Source organism: Pleurodeles waltl, chromosome 1_1, assembly GCF_031143425.1.
Source record: "Pleurodeles waltl isolate 20211129_DDA chromosome 1_1, aPleWal1.hap1.20221129, whole genome shotgun sequence".
Classification (NCBI taxonomy): Eukaryota; Metazoa; Chordata; class Amphibia; order Caudata; family Salamandridae; genus Pleurodeles; species Pleurodeles waltl.
The window spans coordinates 314,026,959-314,052,321 of NC_090436.1; the positions used below are offsets into that span (position 1 = coordinate 314,026,959).

Sequence of the window (25,363 nt, forward strand, 5' to 3'; positions counted from 1 at the left end):
CTGAAGAGATCCCGAGATCTCTCATAGACTAACATTGCGAACCCGACGCTTGTTTCTACACTGCACCCGGCCGCCCCCGCGCCGCTGAGGGTGAAATTTCTGTGTGGGCTTGTGTCCCCCCCGGTGCCCTACAAAACCCCCCTGGTCTGCCCTCCGAAGACGCGGGTACTTACCTGCAAGCAGACCGGAACCGGGGCACCCCCTTCTCTCCATTCTAGCCTATGCGTTTTGGGCACCACTTTGAACTCTGCACCTGGCCGGCCCTGAGCTGCTGGTGTGGTGACTTTGGGGTGGCTCTGAACCCCCAACGGTGGGCTACCTTGGACCAAGAACTAAGCCCTGTAAGTGTCTTACTTACCTGGTTAACCTAACAAATACTTACCTCCCCTAGGAACTGTGAAAATTGCACTAAGTGTCCACTTTTAAAACAGCTATTTGTGAATAACTTGAAAAGTATACATGCAATTTTGATGATTTGAAGTTCCTAAAGTACTTACCTGCAATATCTTTCGAATGAGATATTACATGTAGAATTTGAACCTGTGGTTCTTAAAATAAACTAAGAAAAGATATTTTTCTATACAAAAACCTATTGGCTGGATTTGTCTCTGAGTGTGTGTACCTCATTTATTGTCTATGTGTATGTACAACAAATGCTTAACACTACTCCTTGGATAAGCCTACTGCTCGACCACACTACCACAAAATAGAGCATTAGTATTATCTATTTTTACCACTATTTTACCTCTAAGGGGAACCCTTGGACTCTGTGCATGCTATTCCTTACTTTGAAATAGCACATACAGAGCCAACTTCCTACAGTATTGCTCAGTAAACGTTTCCGAATTTAGTCTGACGCCTGGGACAATAATGGTAAGGAATCTGCAGCTAGAATCCTCTATCAAATAGGGTCACTTCAGTCTGATGTAGCTTGATTCCAGTGGCATAATGAGAAAGACATTCACGTCTGGGGATACCATTGGGCACTTTAGGCAGTAGTAGATCAACCACACAAAAGAGGGAGTTTGCTTGCAATAAGTAACCACAGGCTATCATTTGCGGTAGCATTCCAACCCATCATTCTTTTTGCCCAGCGTGCCACCTCGTATTAGAGCCAACCATATGGAAATCAGTATTGACCTTGCTCTGATAGTAACAGTTCAGCCTGAACCGCAACCCAAACTGCTTTAGCTCTGGTGTAGTTCAGTTCCAGTGGCACAGTGAGCAAGGGACTCACATCTGGGCATATCCTTGGACATTAAGGGTGGTACATCAAAGCACGTGAGGGGAAGATGCTTCAAATAAGTCTAACCTCTGGCAATCGCTTGGGGTAACATTCCAACCCATCATTGTTTTGCCCAACATGCAACCTCAGTTTAGAACCAGTCATATGCAAATCAGTCTGGACCATGCTCCAATAGGAACAGTCCAGCCCAGGTCCTCCCTGAACCAGAACAGAAGCAACCCAGGACTGCTTTCTCCCTGATGGGGGCTCGTCAGTCGGATGTAGCTTGGTTCCAATGGGACAGTGAGCATAGGACCCACATTTGGGCATACCCTTGCCATTTATGGTTCATCAAGTAAACAAAACGCTACCCCCAAGTGATTTCCAGTCGTTAGACTTATAGCATGCAATCCTATCACCTTTTGTGTTTCCCTGTCCATACTGAATTACTGTTTTACCATTCAAAGACACCAAATTTAGAAGTATTACTTTAATTTGGTTTTAGGAAAGCACCCCGTTTTTGGCATGGTTACCCCCACTTTTTGTCTGCTGTCTGTGTGTTTTGACTGTCCTTACTAGGATCCTGCTAACCAGAATCCCAGTGATTGTGCTCTCTCCCTCTAAATTTGGTTGCTTAGGACTTTGCACACCCCACAATTGGCATACTGGTGACACCCTTATAAGTCCCTTGTATATGGTACCTAGGTTCCCAAGGCACTGGGGCAGCAGGGGTTCCCCGTGGGCTGCAGGATGTACTGTGCCACCCATGGGAGCCCATGTAAAAAGTGTCTGCAGGCCTGCCTTTGCAGCCTGTGTGAAAAGGTGCATGCATTCTTTCACTACAGGTCATTGTTAGTCATCCCTGTGGTAGGCCCTCTTAGCCCAGAGGGAAGGGTGCAGGTACCTGTGTATGAGGGCATCCCTGCATGACCAGAGGTTCCCCTACGAACTCCAGCCCCATTACACTGAACTTTGTAAGTGCGGGAAAGCCATTTTTCCCCCATGTACTGGACACAGGCACTACCTGTGTCCAGCTACTTAATGGTAACTCCAAACCTGGGCATGTTAGTTCTCAAACATGTTGGAATTGTATCCCAATACTGTTGACAGTATTGGTTGTATGATCCCATGCACTCTGGTGGCTCCTTAGAGAGCAACCAGCATTGCTCCTACCAGTCTTCTGAGGTTTTCCAAGCAGCCCACGCTGCTGTCACCCCTCAGACCGGTTTCGGCCCTCCTGCTGCTTGACCAGCTCAAGCAGAGGAAGGCAGAACAAAAGGATTTCCTTTGCCTGCCCAAGCCACCTGTATGCGTTGACCGGCACATTTGGTGCCCTCCTTGCATAAACCAGTTTTTTTTACCAGCACAGGGAACCCCCAGTCCCTACTCTGACACGAAACGGTAAAAAGTAAAGGGGAGTGACCACTCCCCTGTCCATCACCACCCCAGGGGTGGTGCCCAGAGCTCCTTCAGGTGGCCACTTGATTCTGCCATCTTGAATCCAAGGAGGGCAGAGGCTCCTGGGATCATCGGAGTGGCCAGGGCAGGTAGGTGATGTCACAGCCCCCCCCGGATGGGTGGTCACCCTGCTAGGTGACCAAACCCCCATTCTGGGCTATTTAGGGTCTCCCTCAAGGGTGGGTCCTCACATTCGATGTGCAAGATTCCAGCAGGCCTCCTCTCCATCGTTTACTTAATCTTTTAGCCACTGGGACTTCAACTGGGACTTCAACTGGACCCTCCAGGAACCAACAAATTACAACTTCAGCAAAGGCTCTGCAGCATTGTTTCTCCGGGTACTTCCAGCAACTGCAACATTTCCCCAGCTGTGCATCCTCTGAGAGCGATGAGTCTTCAGCCTGCACAAGAAGTAAAAAGGAATCTCCCTTGGAGAGGAGGAGTCACTCCCCTGAATCCGCAGGCACCAACTGCAACGACCATTGGATACATGGATATTCTCTTCTCTCCCCCAGAGCTGCGTGGATCCTGCATCACAGATGGTGGTTGCAGTGGTCCCCCTGGTCCGCTCTACCAGCTGTCCAACTTGGGAGACGGTAAGCCCTCGCCTTTCCTTGCAGGACAGTACCCCCGTGAACCGCAACTCTTGCAGCTACCAACTCTTGTTTGTTCCTCCTGCAAGGGATCTTCAGATTCCATGTAGCCCCGGGCTCCAGCACTCCTTCCTGCAAAGCACAGTCTCCTGCTTGCTGCTCCAGTGACTCCTCTTCATGTATGCCGAGTGGGCCTCACTACGACTCCTGTGCCTGCTGCCAGAGGGCTGCCTCCTCTTCTTGTGACTCTCCCAGCTGCTGAGTGTCACCCAGGACTTCCCTCCTTGGGTTGAGTCCCCTGGACCTTACTGGTCCTCTTCAGCCTTGTAATCCTTTTCAATCTCTTGTATTTACTAAGGCTTGTTGATGATTTTCCAGCACGACCAAACAACTGCATCTCGACCACCGATGTGGGACATCACATCTCGGAGCCCTCCTCAGCTCCTGTGCTGTACTGCTGACCTTCTCTGTCCACCATCAACCTGGTCCTGCATCCACAGAAGGGTGGGTAGTGGCTCCTGCCACAACCGGACACTCCAACTCAAACTGGACTTGGTCCCCTTCCTTTGAAGGTCCTCTGTCAGGATCCACCTTTGGGTTCTTCCAGTCTTGGTTGGGTCTTGCATAATGCTTTTCCGAAGTGCTTCTGCTGGTTTTGGGAAAAAAAACAGGTACTTACCTCTGCTCTCCTGGTTACTGGGGGTCACTCTGGTACTCACTTCTTGGAGTTTCTAGTTCCTCCAGTCCCTCTAATGATCCCACTCCCTTGGGTGGGGGACTGCCTTTCACATTCCACTTTTTTAGTATATGGTTTGGCCCTCCCCTAGGGCCCTCACCATTCGCTATTGCTATTACCAATGCCTATTGCTTTCTATGATATTTACTGATTGATAATGTGTATATAGTAGTGTGTTTTCATACCTCCAGTTCGGGGAATGCCTATTCAGTATCCTAGTATTTGTGTTACTATAATAAAGTACCTTTATTTTTGTAACACTGTGTGGTTATTTTGTGTGTGCACGTTCTGTGTGACTATAGTGATATTGTATAAGCTTTGCATGTCTCCTGGATATGTCTTGGCTGCTCATCCACAGCTACCTCTAGAGAGCCCTGGCTAACTAGACACTGCCTACACTTCCCTAATAGGGGATACCTGGACCTGGTATAAGGAGATAACACCATAGGTGCTCACCACACACCAGGCCAGCTTCCTACATTGGTCAACTTGGATCAGTAAAGCAGTGATGCAATATGCACTTAGAAATTCAAAGATGGCTTCGCAGTGCAATTTTTACTAAGCAATCATGGCATGGCATTCTGCATAGTTTACCATTGTTTTTCACTCCACATTGGCCATTTTATAGCTTCTTAACGTGGCAGCTATGTTGGAAAATTAAAGAACAATGCAATATGTACATTACCATCACAAGACGGCCAATAGCTGCTATGTTGTTTTAGTTTTGTACCACAAGCATATGCCTGCCAAATTTATGTAGCAGCTTGTTGAGTTTGTGGGATTGTTTTATTGGGGTTCAGTAAGTGTGTGAATGGATGTATGAGGGCAAGGATGAGTGACCGAATGAAGTATGTTGCTTACTGAGTACCTAAAACTCATTGACAGCAGAAGCATTTTCAGTTATAATTCAGATCTAGTATTGCCAATGCTTGTTTATGAGTGCAATGGGCCCTGGATTCAGCATGAAGTGTGCCTTTGGCTTTGGTGTAACAGCTGGCAAGCGCCACCTTCAAGATGGGCCTGTTAGGTGTGGTTTTTCATTTTTCGTTTTCCGGAGTAGGATAAGGTTTATGCACTACATGATAGTTCTTCGGACATTCATCAAGCAAATGTGGCTGAGGGACAAAGGAGGGTAAACGGAAGGACTGAGTAGCATGGAAAGTAAGACAACTTTTAGGATGAAATGAGGATGTGTTCTCAGCATGACTTGGTCTTTGTGTACCTGCATGAAGAGTTCTTACATTACAATGTTTAAATTCCCCCACCTCTTTGTAGAGAGTGATTGCCACAATCAACCCTTTTAAGTAAGGAAATAGGGTGAATACAAATGAAGTGTCTCCAAGGGTGCCCCCTCGAATCCAGGAAGAACACTATAAGATCCAAGAAAGGAACTGGTGGCAGTCTCGGGGGGATTAGAGAAGATCTTCCATGAAGGCATTAACAATAGGAATTATGAAGATCGATTGATATTCTTTATTTTGTTGTTACAAGAGTATTGGCGCTCGGTTTATCTGCACGTCCATGTGGGCAAGCTTTTTTCTGCAGATGTAACAGCAGTGAATGTGTTGCAACAGTAGCTGTCAAGGGCTGCATGTTGTGATCGGAAGTCACATAAAGTGCTTACATTTACCTGCAAAACATGCACATGTGCCAGGTTTCCAAATCTCATGCCAAATCGCAAGGTTCACTACTGGTTGAGATGTAGCAACATGTCTGGATAAACTTGGAGTTTGCGATGGCCACATGTTTCACACTACTAAAGGTATCATAGGGAAGAGGGAAAAGCAGGTGTAAATATCTGAGACCAGATAATACATGGGTCACTGAACAGGATCAAGGAATGTGGGTACCTGAAGACATTTAGGCACCATCATGTGGGTGGGCAAACAGATCCACAGTTGTGGGCCCCAAATAGTGGAGGTAGTGGTTGAAAACTTTGAAGTTAATCTTCCATTCGTGAATCTCCACTGCCTTTTGCTGAGGATATCGCTGAGCAAAGATCTACTCTTCGGAGATACTTTGCTGAAAAGTATACTCTATGGTGAATTGTCCAGTACTGTAAAGCTGAGATCAACTTGGAAAATTGTAGACTGAATATCCACCTATTTTTTAAAGTAATACATGACACTCATTGACTGGATTAGGACCACTTTGTTACAAAGACTGGTCTGAAAGACTTCAAGCGCTAACTGTAGCACCATGAGCTCCAACATGCTGACATGAATAAAGTGTTTCAGTAGGATCCTCTGACTGCATGTCAACCACATGAGCTCCCTATCCTGTGAGGGACAAGTTAGTGCTGATTACCATCTGCAGCTGTGGGTCAATAAACTTTCTGGCCAGTAACTACTTGTGCTAGTTCCACCATCGTTGTTTTTGATGAACAGTAGGCTTCACCAATACTAGATCCTTGTAGGCCTATGACCGTCTGGTAAGATATTTATGTAGACTACACATGTAACCTTCAAATCGGAACAAGAGCAACATATGCCACCATAATTCCCACTTGTGTCATTATTGTTCTCATTATCCAAGGACACATTGTTTGATAAAGAGTAAGCAGCCTCTGAAACGCTCACTCCATCTTTGCTGGGGTAAGTTTTCCCTCACACTGTATTCGGTGTGGGTCTGGGGAATATCAGGGTCTTTTGAGGGCAATGGTGAGATTTTGATAGGCTGTGAAGAAAATACGGTGGAGGAGTAATATAGTTTAATGAGTTTGGATGAACATTGAGTTGGTGCTCTTTACCAACCAGTCATCCAGGTAATGAAACAATTGTAGCAGAGCCACTTCCGCTAGATGTTTGGTAAACACTTGGAGTGCTGTAGAGACACTGAGGTATGAATTTTACCTGGTAAATGTTCCACTTCATCATACCTCAGGTACTAGCAATGAGCCTGTGGAACAGGGAATTGGGCATCCTTGAGATGAGTTTTGCCATATAGTCTCTGATGTCATAAGCAGAACATCGTTCTGAAGACTTATTTTAAAGTGGTGGTGGTTGAGCGCTTTCATATCCAGGATTGGCTGCAAAGTCCTTATTGAAAATTAGGGAGTGCAAAGCGTACATTAGTGTACCAGCACCTTTTCCATTGTACCTTTCAAGAGCCTTCGTCCCCTTTAACAACAGTTTACAGCAATCATTACTGAGCTTCTGTGAGCAGGATGGGTGATTTGGAGGGGTGGAATGAAATTCCACACAACAGCCGTAGGCGATGATGGATAGTACCTGCTGATCCAAGGTAATGACCTCCCATTGGGCAAGGTATAACCTTAGTCTTCTCAGATAATTGTTTTGGGGGGGGGGGGGGGGGGGGGGGGGGCAGAAAAGTTCTATGCTGTTGGTGCTTAAGGTGGTAGCCATATCTGGGTCTTGTCTTTCTTCATCTTCTCCAGCATCTCATTAATCAAACAGTTTAAATAGGTAGTATTCGTCAACAGGTAGTCCTATGAGGTGCTGCTAAACGTGTGGAAGCCTCCTAATTTAAGTCAAGTATAAGAGGATGCTGGTGCCTGGAGGCAATGTCCACTGCATCCAAGGTACTCCTGATGCAGCTGGCGTTATAGATGATTGTGTCCTCTTGCATGATTTCCTTCACATTCTTTTTATGATTGCATCATTGAGATGGTGTAGTAATTTTTCCATCTCCCCCCCATTGGTGCCTATCAAAGCATACTAATATGGACTTCTAATTTGCAAAACTCTACTGCTAGGTGGCTTTTGGTAGCGGCAATCTTCTTGCTTGCTGAATGGGTCAGTGTCCCCTGTATTTTGTGTGAGTATCTACTCCTGGTTGTGTGAACCATTGGGGAGTCGAGAAGTACATTCCCTCAAGACCTCGGTTATGCATGGGGAAGGATTGAGCTATTTCTCCACCAGTGGTTTAACCATCCTAATGTTAACAGGAGCATAAAGTTCTTTGACGAGCACTTGATCATCGTCTAACAATGGTAGGAACGGGAGCTACTCTCAGTCTTAAGAGTTTCTATGCGGAAATTCATCCTCCTCCTCAACATGCAGTGGACCCTTAAATTGTGCTGCAGCTCTCACTACGGATGATGTGCAGAGGTGTCTTCAGGCAGGTGAAGACGCCTTTACAGGGTACAGCTCTACCCTTAACATCTAGACTTTAGTCATCTTCTTGCTTTATTGACCTTGTATCCTGATTGGGAAGGCAGTTGGTCTACAAAACATGACTGCAGTGTGGTGGATGCAGTTGTGGGGGTGGAGATGCTGTGAAGGTGGTTTACTTTTCTTTGAAATGGGTAAATACGCACTATCAGTCTGAAATAGAATCCTCAAAAATTACATTGCAAGACACAACATGACCAGTATTAAAGACAACACAGATCATCCTTTGTTGACTGTTAGGCTGTGGTGTTTGGATAGCCTGGTTGTCCTGCTGCAGCTCTTGTGAGTAGCTGGTATCCCTGATGGGCCTTCGAGGACTTAGCTGGCTTTGACGTCAACTCCTGTGATACCCTGGGAGAAGTTCCTCCGTAGAGGGGGCCATGGGATATTCTGTATTGTTAAGGCCAGTGGTGTGAAAACAGTGTTCAGTAAAAAAAAAAAAGGGGGGGGGGGGGGAGGGAGAAGTGGAGGGAGGGCAGTGGTCTAAAACCAGCACAGAACTGCTGACATTGTGGTGCATTCTTTGCAGTGAGGAACAGATTTAACCAAGGGTCTCCCTACTCTTGAAAGAGACCTTGCACCACCTTCAGGTGGAGATGCCATTAGTTCATTGGCCTGGCATTCATGGAACCCACCAGGTGTTGAACCACTAGGGAAATGCCCTGATGATCCAGCCATGTCCAGAGACGCAGGGCCTCTTGACAAAGGGTCCACAACCACACCCCACCCTGTTTGTTGTAGTACCACACTGTAGTGGTGTTGTCCGTGAACACCTGCACCAGCTTTCACTTGATTCAAGAAATGCTTTCAATGCTAATCAAATTGCCAGAAGCTCCAACAGGCTGATGTGAAGCCGAGACTTCGCTGGAGTCCAGAGTCATCTTATCTGGTGGCCACCTCTGCTCAGGAGTGATTGCATATGTCACTACAGTCAGCTCTGGCTGGCAAAGGGAGAGGAGTCAGCCCCCCAACAGAACCACAATTAGTCAGCCACTACACTGCAGGTCTTTTACAGTTCCCCAAAGAGATCCGGACAATGTTGGAGATATTCCCTTGATGCTGCGCCCACTGGAACATAACGTTCCATTGCAGAGCATACATATGCCAACAGGCATGTGTCACCAGCAGGATGCAGGAGGTCATAAGGCCCAACAGCCTAAGAGTCTGTCTCGCCGAAATCCAGGACAGAGGCTGAAACATTAGTGTCCTAGCCTGAATATTGTGGACTCGCTGTTTGGGAGGGTAGGCCTGAAACTCCATCATGTCCAGAACAGCTTTGATGAAGGGGAACGTCTGAGAGAGAGACTCAGGCGTTACTTTGATATGCTGAAAATTAACCCCAGAGAATGCAGGAGGTCTGCCATAGTCTGGTGGAGATGGAAGATGACTGCCTGGTGTAAGTCTGCCTTCAAGAGCCAAGGATAGAGGTGCACTGGCAAAGATAGGGGGCACAATGAATTGCTTTTGGCGTATCATGAGCGGCAGGTAACGTTTGAGGTGGGCAGGACAGGAATGTGGAGATATTGATCATGGACCTTTGACACTACCATTCAGTCTCCAGGGCAGACAGGACTTGAGCTAAGGTGAGGATCCTGAATGTCTCCTTTTTCAGGAAGAAGTAGAGAAGGCACAGTTTTAGGATAGGATGGAGGTCTCCGTCCTTTTCGGGCACCAGAAAGTAGCGGGAATAGCAACCACAATCTACTTCTGATGCAGGAATCTTTTTGATGGCTTCTCTGGCCAAGAAAGCCAACAGTTCCTGATGGAACAAGGAGAGATGGCCCTCTGTCAGCCGGTCACAGGCAGGTGGCATGAGTGGAGGAGTTTGCTGGATGATTTGCAAAAACCACTTGTCGGATATTATAGAATTCCAGGGGCTAAGTGATAGGGGATCCTGTCTCCCACTGGGTGCCCATGCTGGTATAAGGGCAAACTAAAGGGGTTTAGAGGCTGTGGATGCCGGAAAGTGGTGGACTTGCCCGACCTCTGCCTGGTATTCCCACATGATTTTTGGCAATTGCGTCAATAGCCACAAAATGGCTAAGAGGCCTTGGTGGGAACACACACATATAACCCCTACTGTAAAGGGGAGGTGAGGGGTTGGGGGGAGGAGAGGGCGCGGAGTATGAAGAGAGAGAGAAGGCAGACTAGGGCTGACAAGGGGCCATGAATACAGTCAAGGACCTGGCCGTAGCTTTGCTGCCCTTAAAGTGCTCCAGTGCAGAGTCTGCCTTCTCACCAAAATGGAAATAGCCATTAAAGGGCATGTCCATGAACGAAACTTGGACATCTCCTGAAAAGCCAGTGGTTCTCAGCCAGGCATGTAGTCTAAGTGCCACAGATGAAGCAACCGCTCTGCCCAGAGAGTCGGTCTTGTCCAGTCCACAGCTGATAGTGAACTTTGCTGCATTTCACCCATCAGCAATAGCTTGGGAAGAGTATGATTTGGGCAACCACATGAGAACATGGGCAGCACTTGCGCAACCGAATCTCACACAGTGTGGGAGTACAGAACTAAAAAGCATGCAGTATTTAGTAAACAAAGTGCGAGGCTGGCAGAAGAGAACATCCTCTTACTAAAGGTATCAAGCCTTCTGGGATCTTTGTCTGGTGGCGTGGCAAGGACGCACTGGGAATTGATCCTGGAAGTGGGGTCTTGGATCACCAAGCTCTCCGGGGTGGGTTGTTGGTAAGGAAATTGGGGTCCTCGGTAGTGGGGCGATGGGCAATTGTCCCATGTACAGTAACCCCTGTGCAGGGCGTGGACCCTGGACAAAGCAGGACACCTATTGCTTGTTGCTTCAATGAATGGGAGCAAAGGTTCAGAGGGAGCAAGTCCCAGCTGAAGCACCTCTGTCATGACATTCGTCTTGACAGCCACTGACGGCAACTGAAGGTCCAAGACCTCAGCTCAGCCTCCCTCTGCACCACCACTGCGAAAGAAGGACCCTCCTCCTCAGCCATGGCAGAAAAGACCAGACCAGTATCTGGTGAGGTGTCCAATCCACTGGCATCCACCAATTCCTTGTTTCACTTGTCCTTCTGTTCATCTAAGGGATGCTGGTAACCTTAAGGGCCCTCAGACCCTTCCTAACTGCTACCCTCTCCAGGCCTGTCAAAAGAAAAAGCCAGTGGCTCTAATTCAGAGGGTATGGTACCGGTCAGGGCCAGATGCCCCCCATCTGGTTCCATGTGGGCGTCAGATAGGGCATCTGGCTTCCATGGCTATGACCCTGACCCAGGAAGCTTGGGCCGCTGTGGGTCAGCAGTGGTGCTGGGAGCAACGGCACTGGAGCAGGCATTGCGGAAGGTTGCAATCTTGCCAGGCATTCCATCTCCAGATCCAGCACTGGATCCAAAGGGCCCAATTAGCACCTAAGCCAGACACATCAGCAGAAATCCAATAAGGGCCCCTGCCAAACCTGTGGGGCCTGAAGACACTCCAGAGAGGTTGGGCAACCTGAATAGGGGAGACAGCCTCAGAAAACTCCCTCAGTTGGGCGGGAGCAGCTCCAGGAATTTCTGGAAGATGTGGAGCGAACTCTGAAACAGGTTCAGTGCGGAGCGAGACCTAGATTGGAGATGCTCCTGCATGTCTACCAATGACTTGGACTGGTGCGGTGAAGCTGATAACCACTTCAACTTCTTCCTCTTGTGGGACTTACCGGACAACTTGGAGTGTGACAACTATTGTCAGGAGCAGCTCCTCAAGTGGTCCTGGGACCTTCCGCATGACTGGGATTGTGAGTTGCGGGGCCATCTGACTTTGGGTGACAAGTCACTTCACGGAACATTCCCTCAGCGTCTTTGGGTTAATGGTGGGGCAGTCCTCGCAGGTCTTGGAGTCGTGGTCTCACCAAAGACAAAGACAAGATGAGGATCTGTCACAGATCTCTGCCTGTGACAAGCACCACATGGTTCAAAGCCAGTGGGCTTTTAAAAGAACATCCGTAACAAACCAGGAGATGAATTCTCAAACAAAGCCTCTGCACAAGTCAAAAAAGAAGTCAGCCAAAAATGACAGGGGTAGCTCTTGTTGGATCAGCGCTGTCTGGCGCAAAAAGAAAAGAACAGAAGTCAGTGTGCAGGGGTGGTGTCTATAAGAGTATCGCACGGGTCACTACCGGCAAAGATGACGCTGATGCAGATCTGAATGATGCCACCTACAGTGCACAAGGGTACTGTTCGTAAATTTTGGGATCCAATTTGAAGCCTGGGGATAATTCTAAGATAAGGAATCTGCAACTAGAAATCTCTAACAGATAAACCTGGCACTGCATTTAAGGCTGGTGATGACGGGAAATGAAAGCTGCTGGCTATTGGTACAATGAGAGCTAGGTGACAGCCAAGGCTGCAAAACCTTGAGGTTTTTGATGGGCTCGTATTTCCTTGCCGAAAACTAGGCCTTCTCACACAAGCCTTTGTATTGTCCATATCGCTTAACGTGCTCCTGCTCACCATTAAAGCCTAGAGCAAACAAGTGTCCTCCATGAAATGGAATGTTAATGATGCGTTTTTTGACTTCAGGACCAGTCAAACATGCAACTATTAATGCTGGAGCACTATTTATCTGGTACTAAGGTACATTTGCTAGCGGTATTACCTGAATCACAAGAAGATTGGGACACGTTATTGCAATCTACTTCTCCTCAACAGCTTTGGCCCCCATTTTATTCAGATAGTTTATTTGTCTAACTGGTGGAGGGTCAGTAGTAAATGACACGTTAAGCTCTTACACTGTAGCGTCATGAACTGGGAGACAATTTTTTTTTTGTTTCAGGTATAACATAGGATATTGAATGCTGCTTTGAAAGATTTCAACTTTCCTGTTGTAGGATATGTTTCAACAGTGTTAGAAGCTGGGTTGCAAAATACTTACAAAAACTCTCTGAACTTCCTCATACTCAACACCACGTTTGTGCTGTCGACTGTAGTACTTCAAGGCATGCCCCAACTTCAACGAACTGGAGATGCATGCAAAAGGTAGGATTCATAATCCTGTGAAGTTAGACCAATCTGATAATTCTATGGTTTCTTCTTCAGTCTCACCTTTCGATATTCTTGCAAAGCTTCTGGGTCTTGCAAAGAGGTGTACGCTGGAAAAGTATTATTATCCTAATTGTACCGTAGTGGATCATGTGGAACTTCCTAAAAGACTAAGGCGTTCTCATAATTAAACTTTTGCCATGCGGAATGTTATTTATGGGCCTCAAACAGAGTTAGTCGATACTGAATATTTTTCAACTTTGAATGCATTGTTTTTGGTTTAAGGTTGGACTGCTTTTTCATTGCTCCTCGAGAGATCATCGTGCTGGTCATATGTCCTGGATCCTGCTGATACGGTTAGCAAGTTGTTCCCTACAAGTTTGGTATCCTTGTGGGTTTCCCCTGTGGATTACGTTTTTTAAACCATGTGAACTTGTAGAGTGAGAAAGCATAGCTTCATTTAGCTATATCCATGTGTTAGTCCTTCATTTTGGACTACAAATTTGAAGTTGGAGAGTGTTTAATCTAGCCTGTAAGGGATATCTAAGTTCTTTCATATCTAAGGCAGATTACAAGATGTACGTATGCCAATTATACTGAATCATAAAGTCCTGATGAAGGTGTATTTATATTTTTCTTCACTCACCGAAACGCGCGTCGGCTTGTAAATTGGCATGTCTTGAACATTGGCATAAAGTGTTTGAAATTGGCAAATTTGAAGCCCTGACCAGGATTGGCTACCATCAGGCCTGCAACACGAGAATTTGAATCAGGAAATTATAACCTAGAATTGGCTGTTATTATGTTGAATTTTATACAATCCAAACTACAACGCATAATTGTAGCATCAAAGCAGTAACTTTATTGTGCTGTTTAAATATCCTCTCATGTATGAGGCGGTTGTAAATTTGTATGTATACTATTTTGTGATTTTGTTGGTTCTGTGTTTTTTGTTTATTTTTGCGTATCTACTGGTATGTTATTTATGTTTTCATATATGAATGTTTCATTTAGGTTAGGGGGTTGTATTATATTTTTTTGGTTGATTCTATGTTGATTATATTATGTGCGAACTGAATGTTTAATTAGCTATAATAAATATCTAAATTGAAATATATTGTATGTTGTATATTTGAATTTAAGATTTCCATTCCTATGTTTGCTATGTTAATGGAGAGTAATGAAAATGTCACTTACCCAGTGTACATCTGTTCGTGGCATCAGTCGCTGTAGATTCGCATGTTTTGCATAGCTCGCCATCTGGTGTTGGGTCGGAGTGTTACAAGTTGTTTTTCTTCGAAGAAGTCTTTCGAGTCACGGGACCGAGTGACTCCTCCTTTTGTCTCCATTGCGCATGGGCGTCGACTCCATCTTCGATTGTTTTCCCCCGCAGAGGGTGAGGTAGGAGTTGTATTGTAGTAATAGTGCCCATGCAATGGAGTAACTAAGTATGTACCTATTTAAGGTTAAAATTATATATATATACAAATAGTTGAAGGTACCTTCCGAACTGCTACAGGCTCCCGGGGAGGCGGGTGGGCACATGCGAATCTACAGCGACTGATGCCACGAACAGATGTACACTGGGTAAGTGACATTTTCAGTTCGATGGCATCTGTCGCTGTAGATACGCATGTTTTGCATAGACTAGTAAGCAGTTATCTCCCCAAAGCGGTGGCTCAGCCTGTAGGAGTGGGAGTAGTCTGAAACAATGTTCTTAATACGGCTTGACCTACTGTGGCTTGTTGTGCGGATAACACGTCTACACAGTAGTGCTTGGTGAATGTGTGAGGCGTAGACCATGTGGCTGCCTTACATATTTCTTGCATTGGGATGTTTCCTAGAAAGGCCATGGTAGCACCTTTCTTTCTGGTTGAGTGTGCCCTTGGTGTAATGGGCAGTTGTCGTTTAGCTTTAAGGTAGCAGATTTGGATGCATTTAACTATCCATCTGGCTATACCTTGTTTTGATATTGGGTTTCCTGCATGAGGTTTTTAGAATGCAATAAATAGCTGTTTAGTTTTCCTGATGCTCTTTGTTCTGTCAATGTAATACATTAATGCTCTTTTGACATCTAAAGTATGCAGTGCCCTCTCAGCTACGGAATCTGGCTGTGGGAAGAACACTGGAAGTTCCACTGTTTGATTTAGATGGAACGGAGAAATAACTTTTGGTAGAAATTTAGGATTAGTCCTTAGGACGACCTTATTTTTGTGTAGTTGTATAAAAGGTTCTTGTATTGTAAACGCCTGAATCTCGCTTACTCTTCTTAGAGAGGTAATGGCGATGAGAAATGCAACCTTCCATGTTAGGAACTGTATTTCGCAGGAGTGCATGGGTTCAAAAGGTGGACCCATAAGTCTAGTTAAGACAACATTTAGGTTCCATGAAGGAACAGGTGGTGTTCTTGGTGGAATAATTCTTTTAAGGCCCTCCTTTAATGACTGGTATCCTATATAGGGAAGTTGAATAGGTAGGCTGCAGGTATGCAGATATTGCTGCAAGGTGTATTTTAATGGAAGAGAAAGCTAGGTTAGATTTTTGTAAGTGAAGCAAGTAACCCACTACATGTTTTGGGGTTGCGTGTAATGGTTGGATTTGATTAATATGGCAGTAGCAAACAAACCTCTTCCATTTACTGGCATAGCAGTGCCTGGTGGATGGCCTTCTGGCTTGCTTTATGACTTCCATACATTCTTGGGTAAGTTGTAAGTGTCCGAATTCTAGAATTTCAGGAGCCAGATTGCTAGATTCAGCGATGCTGGATCTGGGTGTCTGATCGTTTGGTTGTGTTGTGTTAACAGATCCGGCCTGTTGGGCAGTTTGATGTGGGGTACTACTGATAGGTCTAGCAGCGTTGTGTACCAGGGTTGCCTTGCCCAAGTTGGTGCTATTAATATGAGTTTGAGTTTGTTTTGACTGAGTTTGTTTACCAGATAAGGAAGGAGAGGGAGAGGAGGAAAAGCGTAGGCAAATATCCCTGACCAGTTGATCCATAGGGCATTGCTGTGGGACTGCCTGTGTGGGTATCTGGATGCGAAGTTTTGGCATTTTGCGTTCTCTTTTGTCGCAAACAAGTCTATTTGAGGTGTTCCCCAGAGCGTGAAGTAAGTGTTCAGAATTTGGGGGTGAACTTCCCATTCGTGGACCTGTTGGTGATCTCGAGAGAGATTGTCTGCGAGTTGATTCTGAATTCCTGGAATAAATTGTGCTATTAGGCAAATTTGGTTGTGAATTGCCCAACGCCATATCTTTTGTGCCAGCAGGCTCAATTGCGTTGAGTGCGTCCCCCCTTGTTTGTTTAGATAATACATTGTTGTCATGTTGTCTGTTTTGACGAGAATGTATTTGTGAACTATTATTGGTTGAAAAGCCTTTAGTGCTTGAAAAACTGCTAGCAGTTCTAGGTGATTTATATGCAGTTTTGTTTGATGTACGTTCCATTGTCCTTGTATGCTGTGTTGATCGAGGTGTGCTCCCCACCCTGTCATGGAAGCATCTGTTGTTATTACGTATTGTGGCACTGGGTCTTGGAAAGGCCGCCCTTTGTTTAAATTTATATTGTTCCACCATAGAAGCGAGAGGTAAGTTTGGCGGTCTATTAACACCAGATCTGTAAGGTGACCCTGTGCTTGTGACCACTGTGATGCTAGGCACTGTTGTAAGGGCCTCATGTGCAGTCTTGCGTTTGGGACAATGGCTATGCATGAAGACATCATGCCTAGGAGTTGTAATATCATCTTTGCTTGTATTTTCTGTGTTGGATACATGCGTTGTATGATGTTGTTGAAATTTTGAATTCTTTGTGGGCTTGGAGTGGCTACTCCTATTGTTGTGTTTATTATGGCTCCTAGGTATTGTTGTACCTTGCGCGGCAGAATGTTGGATTTTGCGAAGTTGACTGTGAACCCTAGTTTGTAGAGGGTTTGTATGATTTGATTTGTGTGGTGTGAGCACGTTATTAACGAATGGGTCTTGATTAGCCAGTCGTCTAGATACGGGAATACATGTATTTGCTGCCTTCTGATGTGTGCAGCGACTACTGCTAGACATTTGGCAAAGACTCTTGGTGCGGTTGTTAAACCGAAAGGCAGTACCTTGAATTGGTAGTGTATTCCTTTGAATACAAACCTTAGGTATTTCCTGTGCGATGGATGTATTGGTATATGGAAATACGCGTCTTTGAGGTCTAATGTTGTCATGTAGTCGTGTAGTTTCAGCAATGGTAACACTTCTTGTAGTGTGACCATGTGAAAGTGGTCTGATTTGATGTATGTGTTTAGTATTCTTAGGTCTAGGATTGGTCTTAGCGTTTTGTCCTTCTTTGGTATTAAGAAGTACAGTGAATAAACTCCTGTGTTTATTTGTGTGTTTGGTACTAACTCGATTGCGTTCTTTTGCAATAGTGCTTGAACTTCTATCTCCAGGAGCTCGGAATGATGTTTTGATAAATTTTGTGCTCTTGGTGGTATGTTTGGAGGGAATTGTAGAAATTCTATGCAATAACCATTTTGGATAATTGCTAGAACCCAAGTGTCTGTAGTGATTTCCTCCCATGCTTTGTAATAATGACCTATTCTTCCCCCCACTGGTGTTGTGTGGAGGGGGTGAGTGACATGTGAGTCACTGCTTAGTTGTAGGGGTTTTGGGGCTTTGAAATTTTCCCCTATTCCTAGGGAATTGCCCTCCTCTATATTGGCCCGAAAGCCTCCCCTGTACTGTCCCTGGTAACTGGATGGTGTTGCCTGTGAGGTGCTGGCTTGTGTGGCCTGACCCCGAAACCCCCCTCTAAAGGGTGTTTTGCGGAAGGTGCTGTAATTTCCTCTGCTCTGCGGGGAGTAGAGTGCGCCCATGGCTTTAGCAGTGTCCGTGTCCTTTTTAAGTTTCTCAATCGCCGTGTCCACTTCTGGACCGAACAGTTCTTTTTCGTTGAATGGCATATTGAGAACTGCCTGCTGAATCTCTGGTTTAAACCCAGACGTTCGTAGCCATGCATGCCTTCTGATGGTCACAGATGTATTTATTGTTCTTGCAGCTGTGTCTGCTGCGTCCATGGAGGAGCGTATCTGGTTGTTTGAAATGTTCTGTCCTTCTTCAACCACTTGCTTTGCCCTCTTTTGTAGGTCTTTGGGTAGATGTTCAATGAGATGTTGCATCTCATCCCAATGGGCTCTGTCATAGCGCGCAAGAAGTGCCTGTGAGTTAGCGATGCGCCACTGGTTTGCAGCTTGTGCTGCGACTCTCTTTCCAGCTGCATCGAACTTGCGGCTTTCCTTATCTGGGGGTGGTGCGTCCCCAGATGTGTGGGAGTTGGCCCTTTTCCTAGCTGCTCCTACAACGACAGAATCTGGTGGCAGCTGCGAAGTTATGAAAATAGGGTCTGTAGGAGGCGCTTTATACTTTTTTTCCACCCTTGGTGTGATTGCCCTACTTTTGACCGGCTCCTTAAAGATGTCTTTTGCGTGCCGAAGCATACCAGGGAGCATAGGCAGGCTTTGGTAGGAGCTGTGGGTGGCAGAGAGGGTGTTGAATAGAAAGTCATCCTCGACTTGTTCTGAGTGGAGGCTTACATTGTGGAATTGTGCTGCTCTAGCCACCACCTGAGAATATGCAGTACTGTCCTCTGGTGGTGATGGCTTTGTAGGGTATGCCTCCGGACTGTTATCTGACACAGGGGCGTCGTATAAGTCCCATGCGTCCTGATCCTGGTCACCTTGGCTCATGGTGGTGTGAGCCGGGGAATGTGATGGAGTTTGTGCTGGCGAGACGTGAATGATAGGTGGAGGAGAGGGTGGCGGAGTAACCCTTTTCACCATTTTTGTTTGTGGTGTTTGGTCAGTTTGAAATTCCAGTCTTCTCTTTCTCCTAATAGGGGGAAGGGTGCTCATCTTTCCTGTCCCCTGCTGTATAAAAATACGTTTCTGCGTATGGTCTACATCGGTGGATTGCAGGTCTTCCTCAAACCTATGCTTTCGCATTTGGGAGGTCATTGATTGCTCTTCGGTATAAGAGCCTGAAACTGGGTCGTTGCAGGTTGTTTCGGCACCGAAACCCTGTCTGCATCTTTTTTCGGCTCCGAGGTGGCTTTTTTCTTTTTCGGAGTCGAAACATCTCGGCGTCGATCTTCATCGGTGCCGCTGTCTCGGCGTCGAGCCGTGTCTACACCGCTATCTCGGTGTCGATGTATGTCTCCAGCACTTTCTCGGTCCCGAGAAGGCTGCGTGCCGGTGTCTCGACCGGAGTCGGACGGTCTCGGCACTGATTGGGCCTTTTTCGGTGCCGACGGTCGGTCACCGAATTTATGGGTGGAGCCATGGCCTGGTGGCAGTGGCGTCCCCTGGGCCTTGACAATCTTCTTATGCGTGGTTTTCGACGTCTTACTCACGGTTCGTGGATCGTCGAATTCCTCGGAGTCCGATTCGTGTATCGAAAAGGTTTCTTCCTCTTCCTGTACCTCGAACTCTCGGTGCGCTGTCGGCGTGGACGCCATTTGAAGTCTTCTTGCTTGACGGTCTCGGAGTGTTTTTCGGGACCGGAACGCACGACAGGCCTCGCAGGTGTCTTCACTGTGCTCAGGTGATAGGCACAGGTTACAGACCAAGTGTTGGTCTGAATAGGGGTATTTTTTGTGGCATTTGGGACAGAAACGGAACGGGGTCCGTTCCATCGGCGTTCTTCTACACGCGGTCGGGCCGAGCAGGCCCCGACGGGGATCGAAAACTACCCCGAAGGGCTCCGGAGCTCTTCGATCTGGTGTTGATTCTGACTACGCCGATCCCGAACGCAACAATACCGACGAAAATCTTCAGAAATTTAGCTGTTTTTCCGTTCCGAAACTAGGAGCGACAGGAACACGTCCGAACCCGATGGCGGAAAAAAAACAATCGAAGATGGAGTCGACGCCCATGCGCAATGGAGACAAAAGGAGGAGTCACTCGGTCCCGTGACTCGAAAGACTTCTTCGAAGAAAAACAACTTGTAACACTCCGACCCAACACCAGATGGCGAGCTATACAAAACATGCGAATATACAGCGACAGATGCCATCGAACACTACGTTATACTCATAGTACTGCTTTTTATTTCCACCATCGTCCTCGGACAAACCAGTCCATATTTCGGTACATGTTCAAAGACTAGTTATTTTTGGGCATTGTGAGGATTCTGGTGCTGAGTTATTGGTGTATATTGTGCTGATATGGCACCAGAAAGTGTCGCTGCCACATTCGGTGGCATTTAGTACTATAAAGGTCTATGTTTGAAGGAAGCTGTAGGTGTTGGATTATTAAGGACAATTAAAATAAGCTTAGGGTCAGTATAAGGTGGGTTCACAAACTAGGAAGTTTCATGCTGTTGGTCACTGGTAATAGAGATCCACACTCTGCTTTTTCAACAATGAACATGCATCTCTGCATGAGTTTAAGTGCACATCTTGCACTAGCTGCAATAGTTGTGTGCCACGAAAGCACATAACCAATGCCAGCTCTCTACACATACAGGCATACATTGTCCTTCTCTAGGGTACTGGAGGTGAAATTACAGGCAGAAGTTGAGGCATTCCAGTAGAGAAAATTACAATTTTGGGAATCATTCCATACGACTTCTTATACCCATCAATCAAAAGTTTTCGGGTACAGCAAAGTGTCGTATTAGATACATACTTATGTTCTGACAATCTACTAGGCTCTACAGTAGTGCCTGTATTTCTAGTTATAAATCTTGGGACATGCATATGCTTCTAAACGAAGTGGAGAAATATACAATCTAAAGATGGTGTTTATGATTTGAGCCTTCGTGAGTTGAAGTTGCTCAGCGTGAGGCAGATGCCCAAAATTGTTTACATATAACAAGATGCTTCTTGATCCAAACTAAAGGGGAAATGGTACACAGGATGTAAATCTAGAATCATTTCAAGCTGCAGAATTACACTTATATTCTGTACTGTATTACTCCTCAAAGATTAACTGCCAAAAGCAAGATTTGCCAGTTACTTTAAAAGTTTATAGCTGAACAAGTCTAACAATCAAAGTTAACAGATGTCCAAATGATTCAAACCAATAAGCAGAAAATGCAGTAAATGATTTTCCAGATATTTATTTCTGGAACTGTACAACGGTTATTAAAATACAACAAAAATACGAAATAATGTTGGAAAAATCAGTGTTTATGTACAAGTATTAAAATCAATGCAACAGAGGCCCTTCTGAACATATCAGCTATTAAAAGGTGTACTGATTGTCACTAACTCATGTCTGGATATTCAAATGGGACTTGATTTTAACTGGGCAAAATTATGCTTTGAGATGTTCTTACTAGCTTAATGGTCTATATCTCAACGATATATGTGGTACTGATTGAAACAGTTTACTATTAATATAAAAAATAAAACACAACCATAGCATACCATATAAACTGGTATGTAACCTGATCATGGTTTGTGGGTAATGCTGGGATTTGTTGGCTTCCTTGTTACGCAAATTAACAGTATGCTTACATTCAAAACAAAAACGTGACTTTGGTTAACTTATATAATGTTACAGTGCTCTTTCAAATTAGAACACAAGAATGATGCGCAGATAAATCAAGCTACCTAGAGTAAACAGTTGCACAATTCAATGACAGACATCTTTAAGCTATATTGAACATCCTTCAAGTAAATTCAACATCTCGCATGAGGGAGGATCACAAAAAAGCTAGTATGTATAACTAAAACACAACCAACAAAATAGGTATTGCTATACTCACAGCACCAGTTCTACTTCTTAATGAATTATAGAGCCTCTTTGCATTCCCTGTCAATCTCTGGTAACCAAAATTTCTACCAAACCTGCAACGGTGCACCAAGGATTTTTGGTTTGCTTACAAGAAAATATGCTGCAAAGGACAAAGAATTCAGCAGACTACAATAAGAATAATTGTGCTTTAAGTTATCAGAATTAAAAGGCAAAATAGATTCTTCACATCTGCAGTTATCGCCAGCTAATACTCAAATGCAACTCTTAGTAAACAGTAACAATTTAAACAGAAAAAAACAAGTCCAGCTTTCAAGAAAAATAAAATTAATAAATAGCTATTTTACATTGTAGATATCAGTGGTACACTTGGAGTCACATTAGGCATGCACATAAATGTTACTGTACAACGCAGAAATGTAAAACAATACTGAAATAGAGATCTAGAAAGATACATAAATATACATAAATTTACAAAATGTAAATTATTGCCTTAAAGAATTATAAGTAAACTATCTGATTGCTAGCTCTGCTAATTTAACAAGAATAGATTAGAATAACATTGAAAATCTAACTTGTTAGGCTGAATTTGTTCTCTCACATCATTTTTAGTCGTTTTGGTCAAAAGTGTCATTAAATAAAGTGTCCGTAAAACCTGCCAACAATCAGAACTTTAGACTAGAAACAAAACAGTCTCCCATCTATGTTGTGATCCCAGCAATGCATAGATAGATCAACTGAATATATTACTGCAACAACTATTGGAAATGGGAACTTAAGTGCAACTGGCATAAGCACTCTATCATCCTTTGTATAATGATTTCAGAAACACCAATTCACCGTAAACCCAGTTAAACTTCATCAAAATAAGGATACCTATGAAACACAAACGTCAGATTGATGGATAATCTGAACAAGCAAAGTTCCGAGAAAACCAGCAAGAAGCTGATCCATGTTAATAAAGGATCCTCACTTAACAGATGTACTTAAAGGAATTAACAAAAATTAATAAACGTTCACCACAATAACAACGTGTACACGTCTTAAAATTATCTTTATATAAAGGAATCCTAAACAGATGCTTCCCAAAGTGATGTTATTTGAGTTCACAGTATGGAGAATAAATACCCTCCCCCTTCACGTTCAACATCGTAATTATTCAACAAAACATTTGAGTGGTGAATAATGACAAAAATTAGCACTGCAGTCAATCACATGAACGTGTTATGCTAACAGACAGTGGAAAGCATTTTGGACTTGAGACCGTGCAATCAGTGATAAAATTAGATTATTCTGTGATAAAATGAACTCTGGTGAACCGTTCAACAGGGTAGGTCCGATTAATGCAAAAATGTTTCTTATATCTAGCCCAAGCTAATAACAGCAATTTCTGGCAAAAAAATATTTTGATTGAAAATGTAAATGTGAAAAGTAGGAATTTTAGATGCTTAAACATAACAATTGTAGCATCTACTTTAGCAGTCCAAAACTGCACGCTGACACTTAAGCATAAGCTCCTCCCCTTTCTCCAAGCACCACGCCTTCTGCTAGACCCTTCTTAAGTATTAATACATACATGAAAAACATTGACACAGGTGTACATTGCTCATTTTCGAGGCATCTTTGATAACTTAAATATGATCCATATACAAAATTAATTTCATCACACATTTTAAGCACTAACTTCTATTTACAGGATTGGCATGAAATGTTCCAAAAGATTAAATACAAAAATTACATACAAAATGTGCCTGAAATGCAGTCAATCCCTCAAGTCCTAAAAACGTTGTTTTTCAAGGCAATGATTTACAGAATTCCTGGTGCTTACAGTGGGAGAAATCTTTATTAAGTGGGTTACTACATGGCAAAATCAAGATAGCACCTCTTCGGTACTACTAATATGCTTTAAATTACCCACATTAATTTCCAAAATATGGAGCATTCAGTGATAAAGCCAACGTATGTTACCTGGAGTTGTGGACAACATTGGTGGTTTCAATGAAGAGTAAAATACCACGTTACAATTGTCAGACAAAGCCCAGGCAAATAAATGAGAAATCATACCAAAAAAAACATGGATTGCTACTCATGCTGAGAAACACGATCCTCCAAGCAGTAGAATTACGTTATCTTTGTAAGGTAGTCCTGCCTGTAATCTCCCAACATAAATGCAAGTGTAGTCTTCACATCCATCTTCAATGAGCAGGTTTCGAGAAAGTTGAACTTGTGGTGTTGTAAACTGAAGTGCTTTAGTATCCCAAGAGACAGCATAAACAATTGTTTGCATGTTTGTGCAGTTTAAATAAATGAAAACCACAGCCCTGTTTTCATTAAAAAATGCTACATTTAACAGGGTCGGCCTTAGTACCTGTAAACACTTTCCACTGCACCAATCTGCTTAGATGTGGGTGGATGGATGGACGAAAGGAAGCGGATCCTCTGAATTTGGAACTTCATGCTAAGTTTGGGCTAGTAATCCATTGTCCACAGGCTTGGCCAGAAAAATCTAAACAGATGCAGAGCTTAAAGCTGTACCAGAGTTTCCCACTGCCAAATATTGTAGACCATTTCCACGTCCATGGACTAAAAGGAATTCTTGATAAAATCAAGAAATAGTTCTGTACATACAAAGACATCACTGATGTCATAGTGTAAATTGTCCAGTGAAAGACTAGGCAACCCCAATCAGACTTACCACACCTACATAATAACTGCTGATGAAGTTTGTACTGGGTTTTACTCAGATTGAAGAGCTGTGTGATGTAGTGCACGAGAGTTCATGAAACTATTTGTTTCATTTGAAGATAAACTGTTGAAGTCCGCCACAGAGACAGCCATCTTGGCACTGGTAATGTGATGTGTGTGATTCTCAAAGTCCATAGCCAGCGTATTTACAGAAACATCATTCAGGAAAGATTCAGGGACTGAGATTCCCATTTTTAATCTCTTTGAAGGCCTTTCTGGCTCCTCACTGCATAGGTTCATAGAATTGAGCTCGGAGTGATAAAACCCAGCATCAAATAAATTAAAACAATCATTTTCGCCATTGGTAGGTAAGTTAATCAAGTCTTCTGTTGCAACAGGCACATGATTGGCCGGTACGCGGGCTAAATTTTCCAACGTAGAAAAGCCATCAGACAAGCAGTTCACACCAGTCGTTACACTATTTGTCAATGCTAGAAGAAAAAAAACAATGCTCAGGTCAGAAAATCATAGTTTACGGTATGCAAACAGTTCAAAATACCCTCCCAATTCATTACATGAGGATGAAGATTAGAGCAGACTGAGTTTGCAAAATTAAGGGAACTATCCCTCTCAAAACCCATCCATCTTCAAATTTCAACTTTTGCAAGAGTGAAAGTCACAGAATAGTTCCAAGTTTACCAACCTTTGAAAAACCTGAAACCAGAGCTGAGAAAGGTAAAGCTACTTATTCATAGTTCTCCATTGTTTGAATCTAAATCGACATCCGTCTTGTGCAAAGCATTTTATAATAAAAC

The 25,363-nt window shown here is 44.3% G+C and overlaps 1 protein-coding gene across 9 annotated transcripts in view; it reads right to left on the minus strand.

Annotated features, from left to right (window-relative positions):
* Window positions 1–21,209: 21,209 nt before the first annotated feature.
* The window catches only part of MIER3 (MIER family member 3), a 262,722-nt gene continuing 258,568 nt past the window's right edge, over window positions 21,210–25,363 (minus strand). For all 9 annotated transcript variants that reach the window (XM_069222367.1, XM_069222376.1, XM_069222395.1 and 6 more), the window contains one exon: window positions 21,210–25,039. In XM_069222367.1, the coding sequence (XP_069078468.1) occupies window positions 24,600–25,039 (440 nt within the window). In that variant the 3' untranslated portion in view covers window positions 21,210–24,599. The remainder of the gene's footprint in view (window positions 25,040–25,363) is intronic.